General features: G+C 41.3%; 1 protein-coding gene across 1 annotated transcript; it reads right to left on the reverse strand.

Annotated features, from left to right (window-relative positions):
* Window positions 1–20: 20 nt before the first annotated feature.
* Window positions 21–22069, reverse strand: abcc2 (ATP binding cassette subfamily C member 2). Its single transcript, XM_030442286.1, has 32 exons — window positions 21488–22069; window positions 19391–19567; window positions 17236–17382; window positions 17005–17145; window positions 16765–16887; window positions 16556–16611; window positions 16225–16477; window positions 15928–16118; window positions 14836–15013; window positions 14309–14563; window positions 13213–13278; window positions 12723–12860; window positions 12471–12617; window positions 12303–12387; window positions 12140–12206; window positions 11898–12024; window positions 11275–11451; window positions 10753–10920; window positions 10362–10545; window positions 10042–10177; window positions 9752–9854; window positions 9427–9646; window positions 7971–8125; window positions 7185–7340; window positions 6824–7023; window positions 6546–6672; window positions 6306–6407; window positions 5838–5981; window positions 4025–4183; window positions 3744–3910; window positions 3137–3331; window positions 21–327 (listed from the first exon to the last, which is right to left on the reverse strand). The coding sequence occupies exons 1-32, from the start codon at window positions 21530–21532 to the stop codon at window positions 198–200; spliced, it is 4719 nt and encodes a 1572-aa protein (XP_030298146.1). The 5' UTR covers window positions 21533–22069; the 3' UTR covers window positions 21–197.
* Window positions 22070–25493: the final 3424 nt, after the last annotated feature.

Here is a 25493-nt window from a genome sequence, read left to right on the forward strand (position 1 = left end):
GCAAAAACAATAAAGAGGCATTTGAGAAATAATATTTATTGTTCACATATAAAAATTATTTACATACAGAATATGATTTCTTTATATTCTTTCCTATAAATACAAATGTAGCAATATTTCTTTATTTCAAAGCACAATCCAGCTTTTTAAATCAAAACAAGGAAACGCAATTTGTGGAACTAAATCAAACATAAAAGTTAGAGAGCGGTGTTCTCGTCTTTCGTTATCCCGGCATCCTTTGCCATGGAGTAGAAATGGCCTTGTTTTTCAAGCAGGTTGTCCGGAGAATCGAATTCCACTATTTTGCCAGCATCAAGCACCATTACCCTGTGAAAGAGGATAATGTCAGTCCTCAGATGAGGTGGAGATGGATGTGCAAAGGTTTGTGAAACCCATGTGAACATCAAGTCAGCTCAGGTTAGAAACAAACAGGCGCTTAAGTAAAAGTAAATTATGACTAACAAGATACACAAACTACAAAGAAATGTGTCCCTGAACAGAAAGTACACTGTGGCAGACCACCTAACCACAGCCTAGAATCTTCCCCGGCTTTTCCCCAAATGCATGCTGGGTTAACAAGTACAGAGGATGAAAGGCTGCTTTTTACAGAAAAATTGATGGACGGGCTGTTTTTCTAAGCGCTTTACTCTCACAGCATCCAGTGGAATAGACTACTGCTGTGTGCTTACTGTCAAAACAAGTGCAACCTATAGAGCCTGATTAACACCTCTTATAATGTTTTTTATTCACAATTATGACACAACATAAAGACAGAGATTAAATTGGGCCGGAGCCCTCCGGAGCTCAGGTCCGCCTCCTCACCTCGTCAGTACAGCCAGCAGCAGCTGAGCTCCCTCTGCTTCAGTGTTTCATTGTAATCATGGGTGTAACTACCATTATATGACTTTTTTAAATCATTAATTTGGATCCCCATCATCAATACATCAGCCTGTTCACTCAGCGCTGTTTTCAGAGCGCTGCGTCAGAGCTTCATTACTGAATCCGTTCCGCTCGTTTATTGAGATAAAACCTGAACCAATGAAACTCCAGTCCATGTTTTCACTGCTACCGGTATCTTCTCGCATACCGCGCAAGTGCACGCACGCACACACGCACACACGGTGCTGCTGACGCACAGAAGGTGGGTGAAGTAACTGTCACAGCAAAATGTTAACTTTGTTAATTTACTGAAACTAAATGTCTGTATTTTTCACATTTTTGTTTCTGTGATGAAGTCTCTACACAGCTAATGCTACGTTAGCAAATTGTGAAAAGATGAGGAGGGCGAGTAGTTTTCATTTGATTAACCGCCCTCCTCATTAGCTAAACAGGTTATATAGTATGGTAGTATAACCCTATATAATATGGGAATGTGAGATATAATCAAGAAGGCCATAAGTTGATAAAATATGTATTACGCTGATGGTGCAAGTTAAAAAAATATATATATATTTTGAGAGATAATGGCCACTGAGTGAAGAAGGGCCCCCCCCTCCTTACAAAAGCCAATTTAACCACTGCATAAAGATAAGCATCAGCTCCTGGCTCGCAAGAAAGCAAACTGCATCTAATGCAAGCAGCATGAGGGGGAACTCAAATCTCTAAACAGTAGATATGGAGTACAATGAATAAATCCATTCATCCTACACAACCCACCACCTCACACAACTCTCCCAGGATATGGCGCTGCTGGCACATCCAAGCAAAGCCACTGGAGACTTCAATGTCTCGCAGATCTTTTCATGTTTCCTTTTTCATAGAGATGTGCATATAGAGGGGTACTTGACTTCACAGCTGTTGCCATCATGATTTTTCATAGCAGAGGATGCACTCTAACTTGTGGAACATCTGGCTCATGAGTCCGATGGGATTATTAGTATTGCAAATAACATTCTATTCAATGCAAGACAGGGCCTGGATTCATTTGTGCTCCCTACTCAAGTTTTTGAGATCCTGTCGAACACAATTTGTCATTTTGTCATTTCAAATACCATCAGGGTGGTGGAACAGCCCAGGGGACATCACATGGCACATGTTTGCTTTACAATATAATAAAAATCTGGGAAGAATCATTTCACATTAACACTGAAAACACGGATAATGGGCTCAATCTTACACCTGGCGCAAAGCAGCTCACAGCACCAACATAAAGCTGGTCTGATGTCAATAGCACAGTATTTTTCCTGCTATTTAAGTGGTGCATTGTTCAAGAGATGTGCCTTCATAAGTAAGTTCACAGCATAATATTGTGGCACACTTAATAAGCAAAACTAAAGGCTAAAAAGGAAACTCTCCAGAGGAAGCAGAATTAAACTTTTATCTTTGGAAAAAAATATTTTTGTCAGGATTTATCAGGACAGCTGCTTCACTCCAAACTATTACACCATATGAATCTGGGCTGAGTGTGACCTTCTAATGTTTAGAACAACACAGAACTTTAATTCACATGAAATACTAACTGACCCCGTTGGTGTGTCAGGACTTCTAAATAATCAGTGTTCCTTTTGCGCAAATGCCCATGTTAACGGGACAGTCATTAATACTTTCCTCAATAAAGACCAGCTGCATCCCACCTGTCATTGATCATGATGATACTTTTTATGACCTGTCCTGCCTGATCCAGGGTCTGATCCACGGACTGAGATCCATGCGTCACTTTTGGAGACAGAGGGATGCGCAGCAGCGAGCCTCCTCCTTTAAATATCAATGTATTTTCTCATATGCAGTCAAAACTTCAAAAACTGCGGAGGCAGAGGGTCGATGAGTGCCATTGTTTAATAGCATAGGTCCCGGCATACCTGGCTCTTTAAGTCAATGAGAGATGAAATTTTGATTGGTATGATTTCTGTTTCTCCCGAAACACACCCATGACTAATGAAGAGTCTAAATACACTGTACACCTCGCTTTGCGCCCAGATTATCTGCTGTTTAACCTGCAAAAAGGACTTAAACACACACGTGTAAGCATGTACTTGAGACCAACCACCATAGATAATTTCAATAGGGCCCAATGTGGGTTCCAGTAAATGCACATAAGTAGGGTGAAAGAAGATGAAACGAAATTTGCCACTGACAGTGTGAAGTCAGATGAATACAGAGTCACCTCATGGAAACCTTTTCAGGAACACTCTCTCACCTGGAGCTATCCATGATGCTGTGCAGGCGGTGGGCGATGGTGAGGACAGTGCAGTGTGAAAACTCTTTGCGGATGGTGGTCTGAATCAGGTCATCCGTCTCAAGGTCAACAGCTGCTGTGGCCTCATCCAGGATTAAGATGCGTGACTTTCTCAGCAGCGCGCGGGCCAAACACAGCAGCTGCCTCTGTCCAACACTGGGAAGACAGCGACATGCTCAACGTGTGTTTTTGGAACATGGAGGTATGAGAGTGAGTCAGAAATGGGTGCCCGATACTAAAGTGCACTAAAGGGCTTTTACCCAAGTAGGATATTTTAGGACCTGCTGACAAAAACACATTAGCTGTGTAAATTTAATGATTATTATCTAAGAATGTTGGAGAGTACCACTGCCAGGTACTTATCTTTTTTTTTTGTTGGTGTGTATGTTCAGGTGAAAATTGATTTATATGAGTCCTGTGCCTAAGGGCCAAATGCAGATGAACATGAAATACAAGTTGTGGCAGATTTGCACGTGATCAGATGTTTGTAAATAAACTGGTTTGGACTGTTTTCATTTGCTGTAACTTTAATCCTTTGTAATGAGGAAGATTTATTTCGATGGCCAACCTGAGGTTCTCTCCTCCCTCTGCGACCTCATGCTGTAATCCCTCCTGGAGCCCCGCTACATACTCCTTCAGATGGGAGAGCTCCAACACTCTCCAGATGTCCTCATCGCTGAATCTGTCGAACGGATCCAGATTCATCCTCAAGGACCCGGAGAACAACACCGGATCCTGGTACGCACAGGGTTGTGTATGAGTCAGTGTCTCAGTTATAATAAAAAAAACGAAAAACAGAATGCTGCGTGTGAGTTAGAGTGTTCTGTGTGTTTGTGTATATTTGTTTACCTGTGGTATGATCGTGAGCCTGTTTCGGAGGTCATGCAGGCCTATTAGTGAAATATCTACACCGTCAATGAGGATGCGACCTTCAGCCGCCTCAATGATTCTAAACAGGCAGTTGGTCAGGCTCGATTTCCCTGCTCCCGTGCGGCCCACTATGCCGATCTGGATGCAGTGAGAGACAGCACATACGGTAAATGAGTGACACATCTCTTAGGATTTTGATATTTTTAAATCATGTCTGCTTTGTAGTAGGCACTTCGGTAACATAAGACGCAATGCCCGGAACCTTTCTCAGTTGTTACCTGTGCATGCCTTGTGCTGCAGACTGTGTGCAATGTGCACATACTCTACTTGCACTAAAAGCCTCACTAATGAGAGGATCACGGTTAATGGACCCAAGTGGGGAAAAGCAGGTCCCTTAAATCAAGTATTCTGTACATATAAGCACCTGAGACCAGTACATAAACCATCCACACTGGCTTTGAAAGATGAAAGGCATGACATGAGAGGGGACTAAAAAGGAGTTCAGATGTATGTTTTCTTTAAGAGGAGCAACAAAACAAACTCAGAGCTAGGCTGATTTAAAAGTCGCATATGTGACGTGAAGAATCCCTTCATGTGCAACTACAACAAGGTCAAACCTGTTTCATCTGATTTAATAGGTTTTCTTGATCTAAAGTTACTAGTTATTTACAGTGTGTGCATGCAGTCACAAAATATAAACAAAAGCTACAAAACTAAACAGAATTATTTAGCAGTGACGGAATGCAACTATTTATACAAGCATTGTGCTTAAATACAGTGTCAAGCTACTTGTACTGTTCACGAGTATTTCCATGTTTTGCTCCTTTATACTTCAAGTCCGCTAAATTTAGAGGCAAATATTTTACTTTTTGTTTAAGTTATCAGTGATGAAATGAAAAAAAAAAAAAAAAACATTCTGATAATCAGTCCTGAGTACATTTGAGATCAGATATAAGACTTTTCCTCCAGCATGATGGTATCACAAAACATTCAGCATCAACAAATCTGGAAATCCATAAAGAGTAACCAGTAGCCAAATGCAGTAGAGTAAAAAAGGACAATATTTACCTCTGAGATGAAGTGAAGTAGAAGAATAAATTTGCATCAAATGGAAATACTCGAGTAAAGGACCTTGAATACGTACTGACTCAGTAGTTCAGTAAATGTAGTAGTTACTTTCCACATTAAAAACACTGATAAATGATGATAATGTAGTGAAGAAAACATTAAATACAGGGGAAGTATTTATATCATCATCTCAGTTACACAAACAAGTTGTTTGTTGAGTTTTCAGTTTGTACATTCCACTGATGGAATGTACATTTACTGAAGTACTGTACTTAAGTACAACTTTAAAAGTACTTTGAGTCCATTTTCTGCTACTTTATACTTCCACTGTACTGAATTTTGGAGGTAAATATTGTACTTTTTTACCCATGACATTTATTTGATAACTTTAGTTACTAGTTACTTTGCTGATTACATGCTGCAAGTAATTTATTTATTTCATCTGCGATCAAATAAAAAAGAACACTGATTTCAATCTTTAGAAAAATGCTGAATAATGGATCCAATAATCAGCTGGGAAGATTCTCAGTACCTAATTACATTTAATATCAGATACTACTTAAGTACCATTCATATGGGCACCTTTCATTTCATATATTCAGCTCAATAATATTGATCCATTCAGAATCAGCAGCCCAATTAAGATTCACACTCCGATAAATCCGACAGGCTTGTCATACACTCATGCACACACTGACAGGTATACAGGCACACACACACGCACCTTCTCAGTGCTGCCGATGTCACAGGTGATTCCATGCAGCACCAGGTCTAATCCAGGTCTGTAACGGACCTTGTAGTTTTCAAACCGTAGCTTTCCTTTGGTGGGCCAGTCCTCTGGAGGCCGGGTGTCAGTGACCCACTTGGCCTTGAGAGAGAGAGATGCACAGATTAGATGAGAAATGGAGGAGCAATTGTCAGGGTGAGCTTTCATACATCTGCAATCTAAGCCACGAAAGATCCTGCTTGACATGACCAAATTCAAAGTCAAATAATAAGTGTCAAACAACAAAATGATAACGGCGTCTTCCAAGGACATCTTTTTAAAAGTCACACTCGTGTTGTGCATCTGTATGCCAAAAGTAGAACACATGAAAGGTCATCACATTTATTGAAATGTAAACTAAAGGTCAGCAGCTATTCTATTCAAGGACTTTGATACAGCTGTTTGGCCTGTCTCTGTTCAACATACCTCGTTCTCAAGCTCGCTGTATTCACTCACTCTCTCCACGGCAACGATATTGGTCTCCAGCTCAGACGTCATCCTCACCAGCCAGTTGAGGGTCTGTGTGACCTGCAAAGCCCCAAAAAGACAGATTTTTTTTTAGAGCTTATTATCGCCACAAGAATCACCATCACTATCGCTCTAATTAATTTATGGCATAAACAATATCTGCAGTGTGTGTGTTGAGAGAGTAAGTGCATCACTGACATTAAGAGCGTAGGATATGGACAGGCCAACCAGGCCACTGTCCAAAGAGTCTCTTGAAATGACGGCAAACAGAGCAGAGAAAAACACCACCAGGTTCCCGAGAAACTCCAGGCGGATGGCGAGCCATCTGCGGAGGGAACAAACACACACACAACATGCACACAAATATAAGTGTGTCACACTGAAACACACTGAGACCCACACCTCTTTAGAAAAATATTGGTTTGGATTTGATGATGATGTCTATTTTGAAGGAGCACTTGGAATCAATATCTGACCTGTTTGACACAATCCATGGGTAGACGCTCTTCAGGTTTCCATCAATAGTTATTTCGTTGTGCTTCAGAAACCTGTCTTGATGGCCGTAGGCTCTTATCACCGACAGACCTGACACCGTCTCGCTGAAGTGTGAGTATATAGGAGAGCGTGACACTGAGTCTAGACGACGCAGCTGTCTCGAAGTCGCCACATAGAAGCGCTGTACAGACAGAAAACAGGAGGAGGGTCTGATGGGAGTATCCATGCAATACAAACAAAACATTTTCTGTTGGTTTTTTTTCCCCCAGAAATTAATCTCTTCTTCTTCTTTTCACTTTTCCCTAAGCAGTATTGTTTCTGGTGCTATTTTGGTCAGCTCACCTGTACAAAGTAGTATACTACAGCCAGAGGAACGATGAGGATGGTGAAGAAAGGAGTAGCCAAACAGATGACAAACAGTGTCCCCAGCACACCCAGCAGACACAGGATCCAGGAGCGGAAGGACTGTGGGATGGCTTCATCCACTGTGAAAATGTCCTTTTGAACCAGTGAATGAAAGAATTAGTCCCAATTGGGAATTATTATTACCATTATTATTATTATTATTATTATTATCATTATTATTATTAATATTATACTATAACAGTGCTATTATTTACTCAATTTACTATAATACCTGTGGGGGCTTCACACATAAAAGAGTCATTAAGCCCCAGAAAGCTTTAAAATTGGAATCTCCAAGGTGATAAGTGCTGCTCCATTTTCTTTGAGTAGCATAATTACTTGAACTCCATTCCAGCAGATTGGTCTAATATATTCTGGCATCAACTAAGATGACTCTATGCAGACATGTACGAGCCGTAGCCTGGAAACAAGACCATTCTGCTAGCTCAGTTTTAATTTGCTCTACCAGTCGTGTCTGGCGCCCCTCCCCTTATAACCGAATTCCAGCCGAACTTACCGGGGTCGAGCCAATTATAACAGTCTTCTTATATCTTATATGGAGAAGGTTTGATATGATGACAAAGAGGCTCCAGACTAATTTGCACTTGTGGCTCGGTCTGGCCAGGTGACAAGTTATCTTCTTCAGTACGGGTATCATGATCATAAAGCAAGGCAGTGACAAAAGAAGATGGGAGACATTTTGAAGAACCATTAAGGTCCTACCTTTGCGAAGCGGTTGACCACCCTGCCAATGGGTGTTGTGTCAAAGAACACCATGGGAACTCGCAGAATGTTTCTGAGCAGCCTTGAATGCAGGATACCAGATGCATTGACAGAAGCATTGGCCAGGAGCAGAGTGCCGAGGAACACAAAGAGGCCTGTCATAAAAAGGAGACAGTCTATAAAACATAGAGCTTCAACTTCACATAGTGAAAGCCAAGTTGCACAAAAGCATGAGAAAGAGAACTGAAGAACCATTCAACCATTTCATTTACACAACACTGAAGACAGCCTGCCCACGATTCCTCTCTGCAATCATGTGAACACGCTCACTAGCCGAACACTAAATCCATGTGTGACACCTATCCATAATTGAAAACAAGTCAGCTCACTACATATTACTGAAACATATGGTCAGCTAACTGTATTATTTCACAAATGTACAGACATTCTTGTAAGACAAAGTGGACTGAGCAAGAGACCGACAAACCCCTCCACCTCAGAAACCAGTGCGGAAGTGAGGCTAACGTAACGCAGCTAACAATAGCCTTGTAAAATCTCATTCATTCATGGCACTATGGGCTGCCCTGCACTGTATTTTAAACCCAGTTTGAAATGAAACAGGAGGGGGTCAGTTAAAGGGTGCTTGACCTCCATAAGGCAAAAGAAAAGTGAAGCTATTCCTCAAAATGTCAAATAATTATTTTAATCCAAAAAGTGAGATGTATCAAAGGTCAATCGGCGTGTTGCATAGATAATGTTGTAGAACAAAAAGAAAGAAGAAGAAGAAATAAACTGAAGACGGCAGATGTTGATATTGCTCGACACCTGACAACATGTTTATGTCCTGACCCTTGACGACTCAGTTGACATTCCTACATTTTTGGAACTTGGCCTTCATTTTATCTCAGCTACACACCTATAAAGTTTAATGACTGCATCTTAGATTGACGCTATTGCTTTGATAAAACATGTCCACAGACAAACAGATACATAAAAACAGCTTCTGTGCTAGTTCCCACTACATTTTTCCATTATATTAATGTTGAGGTAAGGAGAGACCGAGAATTGTTCGGTGAGTAAAGGAAACACAATTTCCAATCTAGGTTGTAGCTGTAAGTTTACCATGAGAAATATGTTTTTCACTTGCTAGCTAGCAGGCTACTGCTAACATCAGCTCAGCGCCAATTAAAATACATTTCTAGCTAAAAGAAAGACATGACAGTAATTCGACACAGCTTGCTAACGCACAATACAAGTGTTTAGAGTGCACCTAGAACCTGAACCTCTACTGGAAGAAATTATGAATGGTTTTAGCCCTATCTAGAATATGGGTTAGTAATGCACTTTAGCGTCTTGTAGCCAAATTGAGCACTACAACAACAAGCACTTAAAAAATTATTCCAGCGATATAAAAAAAAAATAAAAAATTTACACTATAAAATGGGTGATCACTTACCCTGAGCCACTCCCAGAACTCCAAACACTCCCACCCTGGTGTCCCTTTTCCAGTTAGGGTATGTCATGTTGTAGTACACCACTGCATCATTTGTCCAGTCACTCAGCCACAGATTCTGGCCGATGAAAGCAATGTTCTGGATGAAGTACACCACGAAGACCATGACACTATATCCCCAGCCCATGGCTCGCAGGTACTGGAGGTACACTGAGAACTTCACCTGGATAAAAGAGAGAAAAAAAGGCTCAGGGAAAAGCTCTACTTTTGCAATTTTGTGTCATTTGTGCTGTTGATTGTACTAAGGAGGACCAAAAACTAAGATTACCTGTCCTGTTTCCATAGTTTCCTTCTCTATAAGCCGCTGGCCTTTCTTTGATTCACCAACATCTTGTACTTTCTTTATGGAACTATTTTTTCTCAGTCTGACACTAGAAGAAAGGACAGAAGAGTCATTCGAAGAACAGGTTAAACAGAGACTTGGCAGGATTACTGTGCATGAAAACTAGAAAGACTATGAGACAATATTTTGGACACGATGCATTCCCTACATTACTCACACCTCCAAACACACAAGCTGTTTTTAATGTTGTTGCCCACAATTCACTTTGCTCTCACCTGCCGTTACGCTGGCTACGACGGATACTGCTTTCTCTCTTCAGGGTAACAGTAACTGTGTCCTCCAAAGGAGAGTCAGGTAGAGTGTCCTCTCTTTCTGGGATGAGCTCTATGTCTGCAGCGTCCTGGTCACGATCTGGATAAATATGATCCCATATTATACATGGTGCTTTATCAATCTTTTTTTTTTCCCTTTCTTATTTTTGCTCTTTTGAGTGAAACATAACAATTTAAAACATTGCTACGAACACAATCCAAAGAAATGTCATTGCAGCATACATATCTTATCTTATTATGCAGTGAGATGAAGGCGTTGTTACCTGACTCTGAATGCATCTGATTATTTTGTTCTTGAGCATAAGTGTCTATAAACTCGGAAAAGGCTCCTTTTCTTGCACGGAGGCTTTTGTAAGATCCTACTTCAGAAACAACTCCATCCACCAAGACCACTATTTCATCTACGTATGGCAGGAAGCTCACGCCATGAGTCACCAGGATACGAGTCTGTACAGAGAAAGAGAAAGTTGGCCTCAGGTGTGAAACTATAATTCAGGTCTGTGGAATGACAGTATATTCACATATCCTGATGTACCTGCAACCAGTGTTTCCAATATATCGAACACATTACTGTGAATCCTACCATATTCAAATAGCAGTTCCTCTGATTCAATACTGAGAGATGCATTCATGTCAGCCCAGCTCATCACAAACCTTTTCTTTCAGTACTCCATTAGGTCCAATCACTTTATCAAAGAGATGCTTTCCCACATGAGAGTCCACAGCAGACAAGGGGTCATCTAATAAATAGATATCAGCCTGACTGTAAGCTGCCCGAGCCAAGCTCACACGCTGCTTCTGACCCCCTGAGAGATTGATGCCCTGAAGACAGAGGAGAGGATAGGAGAGAAAGAGTACAAGACATTATTAGGTCTAAAACTTAAATGTAAAGGGCTACAGTATATTCATCATGGTTTTTTATGGTTATCTTGGCCTCACTTGGAGGCATACATCTCGGTCACTGAATCTTTAAAAAGAACAGAAGCGTGATGCGAATTAAACATGATGAAGAGTGAATGAGCTAACAGATATTTACACATCAAACTACATTTGATTCTGACCTGTGGCCCCCTTTTGCTGCATGTCCCCCCCCCCCCCCCCATCTCTCTAATCAATGAAAGTAAAGGCCAAAAAAATTTACCTACAAAAAAAAAATAATAATAATCTGAGTCTTACTTTCTCGCCAATCTCAGTGAGGTCACCCCCAGGCAGCAGCTCCAGGTCAGGGCCCAAAGCGCAGGCCTTTATCACGTCCTGGAACCTATCTTCTTCATGCGGCGAGCCAAAGAGGATATTATCCCGCAGAGTGGCATTCTGGATCCAGGCTTGCTGCGGCACAAAAGCGAGGGAACCCTGGAGAGAACGACATTTAGAGTCAGTCATACAACTTGACGTCATTACACCGTAAACTGCCTGCTGCCGTGTAAAAGTGGGCATTCACTGGGCTTATGAGACGTTAGAGAGCCTCATTTGACTGCATTGTTCAACAGTTTGAAGAACAACCTCTGCTTGTTCTCACTCTGGTTTTCTTATTGTGTTGGAAAAGTTTGTATTTAAATCCCGGATGAGAAAGCGAGTCTCTCCCTCTTTCTATTTTTGTGCACACTTGAATCATATTTTCTGCTTAAAAGTGAATGAAGTTGTATTTTCAATCATGCAGTGGAACAACCATTTTTTCCTACTGCTTTTTGGCTACTTGGGTGCTTAAAAAAGTTTTGATCTTTCATCTTAATCACCAAAAAATGTTTATGTGACGGTCATTGTATCGTTAGACAGACAGTCGGACAACAAGGCGTCACCTGGATGTTGATAAAGCCTTTGGTGCAGTGCATCTCTCCCAGGAGCGCTGACATGAGGGAGGACTTTCCTGAGCCCACAGCTCCCACGACTGCCACCAACCGGCCTGGCTTAATATCCAAAGACAGACTAACAAACACACAGAGAGTAAATATTAAAATATAGCAGGGACAAGTTCAATGATTTAAGTTCACATGCCATAATATCCAAATGCATAATCTTGTGTTTGACTCATCAAACATACTTTTTCAGCAGAGGCTCAGCATCTCTTTCCCAAGCAAAGGAACCGTCACATACGTTAACAGCAGAGTCTAAAAGATGAACAGACATGGAGAGAGAGGACAGATGTACTTTACATGTGCCAATAAATGGCTGAAAACAGGTGCAGATGCCGATGGTGAACGTACTGAAACTGGGGTCATGGCGCACAATGTCACTGTCAATGTCATCGCCTCCCAGAAACTTCTCCAGGCGCTTCCTCGACACGGACGTCTGAAGAGCAAAAGAACGGGTAAGTGGGATTTAAGCGCGGGGTTTGACATGCATCCATGAAAGGCGAGCTGTCGTTTTCTTACTTGCACAATGGCAGCAATTAGCATCGGCAGCATTGCCAGGGGAAATCGGAGGATGTTGAAAAGAGAGATGGAAGTGAAAGCTTTCTCGGCGGTCAACACGTTGTCTGAGCTCACGCCAACAAACACCGCAAAAGTGGCCAGAGAAACCTGCGGAAAAAAGTCAGCATGATAAAAAAAAAAAATAAAAAAAAAAGACCATCTTAACTGCCAATTGTGAGAGGTGAAAGAGGTTAACTGTGAGAAAGAACTCACCAAAGCCGGGGCACAGCTGAAGATGAAGGTGGAGACGGACGACAGGTAGGCAAACTTCCTCATGACTTTTAGTTCTTTTCCTCTGATGCCCTCCACCTGCGCCTGGAAGGAGGGCTCCCAGCCGTACAGCTTCAAGATCTGGGGGGAGGCAAAAGATAAGATAAGTTAGTGTGTGAAATGTTGAGGACGCAGAAAAGCAAGGGTGAGGGAACAGAGGGATAGCATGTATGACTCACTCCCTAAAAAAAAACACAGGTGGTGGAAGCAATATGATAGAAGGCCTTGTGGATTTAAATGTTTCCGCTTTCTCTAGAGGCTAACAGCCTTTGTTCGCCGGAAGTTCTCACATAATTGACTTCCCTACCCTCCACCCATTCATTCCACTTAAATAATTTCACTTGAATCAATTTCACCCAAAGGAAGGAACAGATGTCCCCTCCTGCGTGCCTTATTGCTGATGAAAGAAAAATAATGGAATAGTGGTGCTCACCTTGATGCCATTCAGTATTTCATTCATTATTTTCAGTCTTTTGTCCTTGAACTTCATGTTCTCTATCTGAAAATGTGAGAGATTTGAGTCATTGCACTGAAAAACAACTTTCCATACGTGTTCATATGGCCGAACGTAATCCAACCCAGCAGACAAAAGCAACCAGTGCAAGAGGCTACAAAATCAAATGTGTTGGTCATTCATCTGACAGAACGGCTTAAAGGTCTCAGTGCCTCTGTCTGCTTCTTACACAAGGGATACAATTAGTGTCTGGCTCCATATACACAAACTTATTGTCCGTGTTCGTGGAGTGTGGTTTGATTAATATGTGTTTTCAATTTTATTATCCAGCACAAAGACTTGAACCATTGCTTTTGTAAAAGAGGATGAGAGATGTTGCCCATGAGATTGTTTTTTCATTAAAAGCGCAATATGTTCTTGGTCAGCTCTGAAGGAGAGTCAGGTGCAGAGCCAGCCTAATTCTTACATCCAGTAAAAAAATTGCAGTCTACACACGTATTTGTATGTTTCTATCAAGTTGTGATTAATTGAAGGATCCTGAGTTCATATCATTGTGTTCTATGCTCAAGCCTGAGGGTTTTTATTTTGTAAGTTTTCACAAAAACAGGAAGGACTGCATATATAGTTCGGTATTGTTAACTTATTTCTAGTTATTGTAGGCTAGTTCTTTCGTTCCATAAATGCATCAAAACATGGCATCATTTAAATGGAAATGCCAAGTTCAAGTACAAGTAGAAGTAGTAGTATATATAAAAAAAAAGAATGCTCATTTAGGCATTTTAATAATCTTGACAGGCTGCATTACCTTCATTATAAGTTTATCAACAGGAGGATAGCTCATGGATTACTTTTTAACTTTTAAGTTTAAGAAGTGGATTTATCTTCACTCCTGTTTATCAACCTGTCGGCAGCAGTGATCTGCATAGATGCATTGTCGATAGTTTATATACTGTAATGTTGACTGCCGACTGGAGCTGGAGAGGAAGTGTGTTTCGCCTGAACGTAACGTCACAGAGAGGAGAGGGAACGCTAATGCTCATAGAATTATCCTCGAAGTGTGTGCATTTCCGCTGACCTGGATTTTTCTGGCCTTGGTAGCCAGCAGTCCATTGATCGGCACCATCAGCACCATGACTGCCAGTCCTGCCAACACGGACGGTCCCAACTCGAACCACAGGAAAACAATAGAAACGATGATCTGCAGCGGGCAGGACCACAGCAGGTGGATGAAGTTGGTCACATCGTTGAAGCGCTGGGCGTCTGCCGACATCAAGTTCACCGTTTCGCCGACTGTTGACTCTTTACGAGCCTCATTGGATACCACCAAGGCCTTGAAAAAAAAAGGATGGAGAAGGGATTGCACAGAGAGAGGTGGATGGAAAAGAAGAAAGAGGAGGAGTATTTGGTTGGAGCTTGAGATAGGCATGGAGTCCAAGCACACAATGTGTTCTTGTCTAAGTGGAAATCAAGTCAAAATAAGGGGTAGCAATTTATTTCAACAAACATGGCAAATGGGTGTATTTTTTTCTTTTACATTGTATAAGGTAAAAAAAAAACCCAAAAAGAACAGAAATGTCGGTGTGATGCGAGTCATGATAGTACCTTTTTGTAGACAGCAGCCATTAGGGCAGTGCGAACCTTCATCCCCAGTACAAAGCAGCGCTGGAAGTACTGCTGCAGTAACAGAGACTGCAGGATGGCCACCGCCAGCAGAAGCACTGCGTACAGGTAGCCCTCCCAGGCATAACTGGACTTGTCCTGAGTGAAGGAGATCATTAATCTAGGAAAAGAAAAAAGAAAAAAACTTGTAAAAAAAAAAAACCCCAGCTATCTCAAAACCTGCTACACCGATGTTTCCCGCATCTAATGGAAGTTATTTTTCTTTAATAATTTCCAAGTTTAGGGTTTCAACAACTGATATACACTATGCATTGCTGGATTTGAAATGTCACTAACTACATGGTGTGTTGATCGTGCCGAGGATGGCGTGCGTTCTCAAGAGGAAGGAGAAAGAAGAGAGAGTGGGTCACTGGTCTACATTATGAATGGCATGACTGGACACTGATATTGAGGCCTATTTACTTAGCTGTGTTTGCATTGTTTGGTAAACTCGAACGGGATTTATTAAAGCGTGTTGTGTACTTTTATCCTTTTCTCTTTCATTTCGCATCCTATTTGCTTTTCTTTGGTTCTTCGCCATTTCCGCTTTCCTCTCAGACAATGGTGTCAGGAGTGAAGGTCGAGCTGAGTGAATAGTTAAGCTAAAAGTGGACGTTCACAGGGCCACTGGATGTTATTTTAAGAGCTTTCAAGTGGAATGGCATTGATTTTTACACATCAAAGTCTGTTTACGGGTCTCGGGGAGTAATACTGGATAAATGTGAAAAATAGTTGTAAAAAAGCTTTTTCTGCCTCTGCTCAGCAAAAATGGCCTGAGCGGTGTTACCTGACACCACGTCGACTCAGGCTGAAGACGAGAAGTTTGAAAATGAAACTTGAGTCTATTGACCTTGAGTTAATGATTGCAGCGGCTGCTAACAGAGTACAGGAGCACACGGCTGTGAACTGTAAAAAGAAGTGCTCTGTCGACGGTGATGACTGACTGTGCTCTGTTTGTGTTGTTTATGAAGAGGAATCAAGTCATTTGCCATCGAAATCCAAACCAAAATGTTGTTTATTTCAGACTTGACTCACTTGAGGAGTTGAGGACTGACAAATGCCAGCAGGTCCTGCAGAAGTTTGAAGAAGGCAGATTCGAGCAGAACCCCTTTGAAGGTCTTGTAAATGGTGGTGATGAGCCACGCATTGGGATAGTTTTCCTCCTTCTCCTTCTCTTTGTCCTTTTTCTTCTTCTTCTTTTCATCTTCTTTTTTTCCCTTTTCCTCCTAAAGAAAAAATACTGATTGAACATTACCTTTGGCGCACATTGGTGAGCTCTAGCTAACTGAATAGGGTCAATTATTTTAAATCATGAATAATATATCCTTTTACCATCATCAGCATGTCCTGGCTGACACCTTTCCCGAGACCGTTGGAGAGGCCATTCTTTAAGTCCTCCTGGGCTTTGTCTCTTCTCTCATCCTGTTTCTTATTTAACCTGTGCTGGTGACGGACCTTGGCTGCGGCAAACTCGGTCTTCATGAAATGCTGGAAGCGCTCGTTGATGTGAGCTGTGCTATCCGCCTCACTCAGTTCCCACATGTCCTCCTGCACCAGGGGCTGCTTGTATCCCTTTATCACCATGCTGGAGAGACAGGGAGAAGTTGTGTCGTGCATGCGCCGATGTGTGCTGGGTTTCTTTCTGTGGCTACTTTTAACTTACCTTTGAAACCAGTTGAAAGTAATTCTGCTCAAAAATGCTGCACCGGCCTCGGGATTCTGTGGATCAAAGCAATAAGAGACGACAGGTTGATTGCGTTAACAGCAGGCTGAGGTGATGGAGGTTCAGTGTGTTCACATGTGTCAGATTCTCATGAATCCAGCAGCATCACAACAAAAAGACAAACAAAACCATAACCTGCGCTCATGTACCTTTTTAACACGCTCCTTGGCTTCCGGTGGGACATCAGCCACGGCAGAGAGAATGAGGGCAATCAACTCCAGCCCAAAGGAAATGTAGAAAAGGCAAAAACGAGGGATATCTCTGATCTCTCCCTGAAAGTCAAACAAGACAGGAAGAAAGATATTTATGTCTATTCTTGTTGCTGATACTTACAGCTGGAGTGGAAATGAGCATTCTAGGCCTTGTTCCAAATTCATCTCCGCTCTTACCAGCTTGAGTGCCTCTCGCAGGAGGGTCTGGAAAGGGAAGATGTCGCACAGAACAAGCAGCAGCCAGAATACAAAGAGAGTTGCGGAGTCTACGGCCCCTTCCCTCCGCCTCACTCCCGCCTGACACAACAGCAGAAGGATCTGACGAAGAGGACATGTCAGAGCATTAGAAAGACATGACGGCCTTCCATCTTGCGGCAAATAAGTAAATGTATAACCAGTTCTATTTACCCATGTGACGATGTACAGGACAGGGTTTGCATAGTATACCCCAGGATTTTTCAGTGTAGACGGAGTGTCTGCGCTCGGACCATAATCCTCCCCTAATGTGATGGCCAGGCCCGCTATGGCCGTCAGGAGCAACAGAGACACCACAGCCTGCGTGGAGGAGAGACGAACCAGACAAATAAATGATACAAATACAACATGTTAAAGGTGGAGTCCACTCAAAAAGGGTGTTTAGTTTAATGTCACTTCACTCAGATGTTTGAGCTCCAGTGTGCGGTTTGACGCTGGACAGTGATGTAACAAGTCACACTTCCACAGTGATAAACACTGGAAACAAGAGATGTAGACGGTGATGTTGTGAAGCACTGTGGGATCATGGGAGTTCCTGCCTTTACTGTCAAACAACCATTGCAGATGAAAATGTATGTAGCATGACTCAGGCAGAAATCTATCTCACCGAGGTAATGTTCACTAACTTCAGTCCTCACTCTCTGATGTAACATCTGGCGTCTACCCAGAAGTGAGAGCCACAGACAGGCGACCACATGAAATGCACCTTTCTCTGGTTTGAAAGTTAGCGTTATTAAGTAAGAGCAGCAAACTGTCGATAAACTTGAAGGGGCTTTGTGGAACTTTTGTGTTTGTGCTTGAAGCCAGTTGTCAGTTTGTGTCAGCAGCAGACGGGGCGCTCGACAACTTGTTAAGTTACACTCTTTGGACTGTCGCAAATAAATCACCCTTCACAAAGGAATTCACACTCTACCAGCACTGAACAACTTAATCTTTTTTTTTTTTTTTTTTAAAGGCTTGTATAGGCAACCAAGAGAGAACGCACATGTGCAATAAAAAACACATGTTAAATTATACAAACTGTTACACAGAGCCAGAAATCAAAAAAAGTATTCATTTCAGAATCACGTAATAGATTATTGCATTATAAATGTAGTGATGCATTAATAAATCATATACATTTAACACATTAACTATTCAATGTGCTGCTTGGTAGCTTAATCTAAAAAAAGTTTCTTGTGTAATCCAAAGATATCAGTTAAAGACGTGCACATACAAGAGGATTTTGTGACATCACAACTAGTGACCCAACGTGCACAGTGTGGGAGACATCTTGTGACTTTTAGTCAAACTTTCACAACTGAAAAAAACAGAAGCATATTCATAGCTTCTGGATTTTTGTCTAAAAAGTTCAGCGGCTAATGGCCCAGAGGTGAAGAACATCATACAGAGATGTCGGCGGTGATCAACTGGACACCACCTCCCCTCCATGTACAGAGAGAGAACGTTAATACCTATCAATAATATTAAAAGCCGTTGCATGAACAATTCCTGGCTATGATCTCTGTAATTGTGTTTCGATATATGCAAATCTGGTGCTGTTTGTGTTGGCATGTCATTTTTATGTTTCCATTTCCATTCATCTTTCTGACGCAAGACCCGCAAGAACTTCTGGCAACGTAATCTCTCTACATTTATTCAAAGATGAGCCCGACACCCTACATGCGATCAACAATAAGATATGTCTGTCGTTACAATGACACATGGGTTATTGTCATTTGGCCAGGTAACATAATATTTGAAATGTGTTTTGTTGTTGTTTTTTTGGTCCGTCCGAGATTCCAGAGGCCCCAACACCTTCCTTTGTGCTAACAGGAAACCCTTTCTTGGAGGCCAGCTGGCGTGCATGTGGACTACAGATGTCCTCAGTTCGATGACATCATCGTAGGCCTGGAGACCTTGATGTCTGTTGGTTTTGTTTTTAAGCATTCGGCACCAAAAGAGGGTCAGAAACTGCTGTACCGTGTGCTTCAGCTACTACTTATCATCCATTATCCATACGTTTATGAATCCATTTTTTTATTTTATTATACTGTATAACATATTTTCTTACATGATTTGATATTTCTATTCATATACATGTGATATCTGTTAACATTAATGAAAACATTTGAAAGAATTTATATAGCTTTTATGTTCCATATCTGCTCATTAAATCCTACACACTGGACCTTTAAATCAAAAATTGGCAAAAGGAGACTTTGGATCAGGATTATTTAATCATGGGGTGCTTATTGCTAGTGGAAGTGTCGCTAATTAACATCCTCCAGTGTGTCTGTTTGTTTCTTTTTATTGCTGTGTGCATTACCTGTTTGCAGATGTAGAGCTTGGACAGGTGCTTTGTGTTCACTTGTGTCCTCCTGCAGAGCGACACCAGGTTCCAGGGGGCACAGAGCCACAGGAACCCCAGGGGGATCCAGACCAGCACCGTCTGCTCAACACAGACTGGGAGGTCTGGGTCTTCTCTGTCCAGATACGAAGCATTCTGAGGCGCACATGCAAACACACAGGGATTAAACCATAGTCTATGAAGTCCCGCTGCCCTCCTAATCTCCGAGAAAGGTAATACAAATACACTCCCATCTGCGCACCCCTTAGCTCACTCAAAATTGCACCTCAGGGAGACACCACATTTCCTTGATTAAAATCTCATCAACAGTGACTCAAGCGTGATTAAAATCTTGGTTCATGGTTATTGCGGCATGTGCCGTAGCATGTGTAATAAGCACTTCCGGAGAGAAGAGAGCAAGAATTGAAAGGAGGGAAAAAAAGACCCTGACAAAGCAGATAAACTGTGGCGCTTCAAGCTTTTAAGTGCTTTAAAAGTACTGATTAGAGTTTTAAGCATTATAGGTTATGATAAAAGCTGCTATGAGGGCAATCAGTTATTAGGAGAGGCCAATGTAGAGAACACAGTCTACACTATGATTACCCCGTTATAAGGTATTTTTTTCCATCAACATGTGTTGTTCACTGTACAGATTGTAAAGCCCACTGAGGCAATGTGATTGTAATTTTGGGCTATATAAATAAAACTGATTTGATTTGATCTGACTACAAGCTACAGGAGAAAATGTGGACCATAGCACAGCAGTCAGATTAATGTTGATGTTTTCTGAACTGCGTGGACAGGTGCTTCTGCTCTGTGCACCTTCATTCTTTCGGATGTCAAAAGAAGTGAAAAAATGACAATCACAACCTCCCAGTGATGTCCTCAAGTGTGTTGTATCATACCAACATAAAAAAAAACAAAGATTTTCAGTTTAATAACGGCAAATGACGAAGAAAAGTTGAAGATCCTTCCATTTGAGAAGCTTAAGACAGAGAATGTTTCAACTATTTTTGCCTGAAAACTGACAGAAACAATGAACAAATTAAAGTAGATGCCAATTTTGACTATCAATCAATCAACATATTGATCAGTCACTCTTTTTGTCTCCGCCTTGCAAGTTTTTCTAGCTGTCCTGCTATGAGAAGAAAAAAATGGTATCTTTTTTTAAAATTCTTTTACAATCCAATCATGTGTAGTCTGAGTTACAGCTCGTAAATGTGCTGCAGTTGTCGGACATGCCGAGTCATGTAATACATCTGAGTCATCATTGGTCAGTCACATGTTCGCTGAGCCGACTGTGTACAGGGGTGAAAACATCCATGTTTTCAGATAAACAAGTTTTTTTTGTTGTTGTTTTTTTTTTGTATTTTGTTTTTTTAAGTATATTTCTTTTGGCCTTTGGCTTTATTGACAGGACAGCTGAAGACATGACAGGAAACGGGTTGAGAGAGAGAGGGGGAGTGACATGCAGCAAAGGGCTCCAGGCCGGGACTCGAACCTGGGCAAACCCTCTGCGCATGGGACGCCTGCTCTACCCACTGAGCTAAACGACGCCCCATTAACGTGTTTTTTTTCGCATATAAACTGTTTTTTCACATAAAAATCGGTTCCATTTATTTCTTTACAAATAACTTTCGTAGCTACAGCGTCTTTCATATTTGTCTGACCTGTGCTTAATGTTGACACAATACAATGAAGCCTGTACAAAACAGCAAAAAATAAAGGAGTCTTGAAGGGAGGTGAAGCTCGTAATGTAGATTTTTTTTGCCTGTGTTAATGAGGTATACTGATTAGTATTTTGTAATAATATTAAGTACAAATTAACAGAAAAACAGTTCGTAGTTATAAGAGATATTGCCTTGTATTTCAGTGTACGTGCAGTTCTCTAGTAACATTTAAGTGAATTTACTCTCAAAAAGTACTGATGGTATGTGTGTGTGTGTGTGTCAAAAGTTTCACAAGTGATTCAGTATTTTTCATCTTGACAGTGTAAAAAGTGTCAACATAGGTCATAATGAAGCCATTTCCCTTGTGTCTCCCTTTAGATACATTAAGCCAGGCTATTGAACTCACCCAGAAGACAGACCCACAGTACTCGTCCAGAGGTGCAGCACCCATGGTCCACACCGATGGCTAGCCTCAGACGACTAGACAACCAGACGCCTCCTTCTCTCTTTTTCACTGATGCCAAGGCCGACTCATACACTCCTACCTCCTTCCACCCACAAGCCAGAGACAATCGCAGGACGTGACTGTGAGGGACTTTGAGCCATGAGGCTTTCAAGCACAAACTTTCATCCTCCTTGTGCAGAGGAGAGATAATATGTCAGAGACTGAAAAAGGCTGGATCAATGTAAATGCTGTACTTAAGTCTTGTTTCTGGCAGAAGATCTTAAGAGTTGTCCTCTAGCGGTCCACAGTGACTCGTCGATGTCTCCAAGAGGCACACACACACTGTCCTCCTGGTCGGTAAATGAGAAGACTCACCAACTGCAGTCAAAGTCATTGTGAAGAATCCAGGCTTGTACCAGCCCACTGACGCTCACATGTGTCTAAAGTTCAACATTTCAGGCAGACGCCTGCATGAAAGAGGAAAAAAAAGAGCGACAGAGGGACTTGCATAAGTATTTCTCGGCTGTGTTTCCCCCTGCTGGTTTTCCTTTTGTTAAAGGAGACAGCCCACCAAAAATGGGAACGTGTTTAGGGAAGAGAAGGGGGAGGGAGGGAGCTCATTAGACCCCTTTTCCTGTTGTGTTTCCACTTCTTCTCTGCATGCCTCCTCTCTCTCTGGGCTGAGACCCATTTTCGGAACTCAAGTCACATAACATTAGATTCAGGCAGTCATGCATTCGAATGAGGCCGTTGAAGCTGCTGAAGGGTTATTTGCAAGAGATGGAGAATGTTTGTTTGTCGGGAGGGAGGGGGAGAGGGAAGGTTTGAGATTGCTCGGCTTTTTCGCTCTCTTTCTTTCTCCTATTCTGATCAGGACGGGAGCTGGACTCCACGTGCGGAACACAAGCTGAGTCAAAGAGGAACCTTTTGAAAGGATCACTTCAGGAGTAAATGGTTACAGGGGTAAATTGCTGCTAGACATTAGTTCGACTCAAAACCACAGAAACAGAGAGGACTCCTGTGGCTGCATATGTGTGAGGCTGTCTCTAATGGACAATATAAGCTTTTATCGCAGCTTGTGATAAAAAAAAAAAAACATTCGGGAAAAGTTGATTATGGTGAATTAGCGTGATGGGGATCAACCAGAATATGGACGATCGTGGACCATCCTTAAAGGACTGACTTGCAAAAGCTGTGTAGCTCGATACCATACTCTCCAACACTGATTCCCTGATTTATTTTCCATTTTTGTGCAATTTAGTTTTTTAACAAAACGTGAGGTAAAGAAATCCCAGGATGTTATAAAGAGCCATCTTAAACTTTAAAGCTTATTTTGAAGATTATATCGGATACAATCGCTGATCTCCATCACTTTAGCCAGGACAACCTTGACTTCTTCAAATGCCTTATTGTTTCCTTAAAGTTATGATACATGTTTGTGCGTGTCGTCCAGCCTCACGCATTCCCCCATCGAGAAAGTTACGCGTAAACACAGCAGTTCCTTTTCCGCTTCACCCTTTTCAGTGTCCATTGCTGATACCAGAATCAGAGCGGAAACATTCCCTGTGCCTTGTGAACAAGATTGTCTCCGCCAGTGTCAATTAGCAAAGATCGTGATAAAACTTGCCTACATTTTTAACAGAGGGTAAAAAAATGACAACGCAGCATGACCCGGGCAGATTTTTTGAGTCGTAATACACTCACACTGCTGCAAAGACGACACGTATTGTTGTTTAGAAATGTGTGTGAAAAGTCTTTGAGTGACTGTGATGGCCCTTAAACAGATTACTCAGACTGTGCGATGGTTAATGATTACATGTTTGATAACACCAAATAGGCGTAAACCAGCTGAATCATGTCTGTGTGTATAACCCCAAGGACATCCATGTGACACGTGAGAACAACCCACACGTAATTACAGAGTTGTAAATATCCGATACACAACTACAGTGCTATAGATAAAGGTGAGTCTGGTGGTTAATGATGATTAGCCCTACTAATCAGCTGGGTTTGAATACTTTTTATGAAACAGTAAAATGCAGTTCATTTCAGTTTAGTCTGGGAACGGTTCTGTGGAGGAGGAAGACTAGCACAGAAGACCGTTTCAGAAGATGGCAGAGCAGAAAAATGTTGCAATTTTTTTTTTTAGAATGGATCAAATAAATATTTACCACCTATCACGGTCTACAGCTGAAAGCAATTCTAAACCCACAGATGTATACGTAAATATTTGATCGACAGTTGCTTCCTGTCCAGCCTGAGGTGCTCTGCTTAAGACAGTTTACCAAAGAACAGAAGAGGCAAAGGTCAAAGAAATATGTCACACAAAAAAGAAAAAAACAGAGCTGGCATGGCTCGGAACAAAAAAGTAAGCGAAAAATGTAAAAAAAAAAAAAAGAAAAAGAAAAAAGAAAGAAATCTCTAGTTCTAGTTCTTTTCAAAAGTAAATAATTGCTTTTCTCTTTTCTATCTTCTCAGATAAAAGCTGAATAAATATCTCATGGTTTTGTTTGATTAATAAGATTACTTGGCGTATGTATGTGTAGGTATGTAGTTGTATGTATATATGTATATGCATTTTTATATACAGATGTCTTACTTAATCAAGTAGTGGAGAAGGGTAGGATTTGTTTACTTGAAGTGTATACTTCCTCCTGCTCCTTTTTTAACCCGTGTACTGTTTTGTTTTTTGAGACATTCTTTCTTTTGTTTTCACATGTTTTGAAATTAAAATCTATCAATCCATCATCTTTGCGGAAACGGGCGAGCCTACTTTCAGACAACATAAACGGCTGCTTCAATCATAACAAACTCAAATTTTTGCTCTCCGACCTTGTTAATAAAATCAGTTTTCAACATCATGAGACCCAGAGATATCCCATCAGGGACAGATCACCACTGAACCACAATGATCTCACTTTTACAGCACGCAACGATGAAGGCTTGAAAGGTAACACACTTGTGTAGGTTTATGTAGTAACTGAATAACTTTGCCCAGTTAAACCCTGAACAGATCATCAGTTCAAGTTCCAGTTTTGAGCGGGACTATGTCATCCCTGTGACATAAACCCGCTTCTTGAAAATACCCAGGGATATTTGTCTGAACGGGTCACAGGCTCATCACAGTGTCGCTTATGCTACTCAGTATGTTAACACCTGACTGGTCTGCACATAGTTATAGTACCCCGTGGTGATTAAGTCAGTACAGTTTGATTGACCTTTGTCATGTGAAATAAAAGATGAATAGTTTCTTTTTCTGTCACTTCTGTCACTCCTCGCTCTCAGAGTCTCTCACTCTGAGTCAGTAAGAGGACTCTGGACGCTTTGTTTCTCTCTAATGTGCAATAATTAAGACAAACAATATCGCAATAACCCATATTTCAACTGTAGCATTATTAATCACACTGTATATACGGATATATTCAAGTAGAATGAACATTTCTTGTATTTTTGTTCTGTTTTTGTTATTCTTGCTTATGTAGTTTTTAATTTTTCTGCATATATTTCTGGGACTTTGAATGGGAGCAGCTGTAACACAAGCAATTTCCCCTCAGGAATCAATAAAGTATTTCCTATTCTGATTCAGTTCGGCCACACGGCTCTTTAGGAGGTCAGTTTTCAATGTGAGATTGAAGCCTCCATTTAGGAGACTTGAATCAAACATTTGAGAATCAATTCAGCCGAGTTAGATATCAGTGAGGCTAATGATATGACTGCCTAACCGCTTGAAACACACTAAAATTAAGACTAGTGTATATAAAGCATGATTCTATAATAGTATGGCCTTTCTCTTAAAGGGACTAAATCAAAATACATATATTTCTTCATGCTTGTGACAGTGCAGTACATAAAGGGAAGGGGAAAAATATGTATTTTGGTGTGATATGTCACTTCAAATTTAATTATAAAGACAGTGGTGTTAAATGTGACAAGACAACAATACCAAGAAAGGAAAGTGCACTTACAG

The sequence above is a fragment of the Sparus aurata genome, chromosome 15 (genome assembly GCF_900880675.1).
Source record: "Sparus aurata chromosome 15, fSpaAur1.1, whole genome shotgun sequence".
Classification (NCBI taxonomy): domain Eukaryota; kingdom Metazoa; phylum Chordata; class Actinopteri; order Spariformes; family Sparidae; genus Sparus; species Sparus aurata.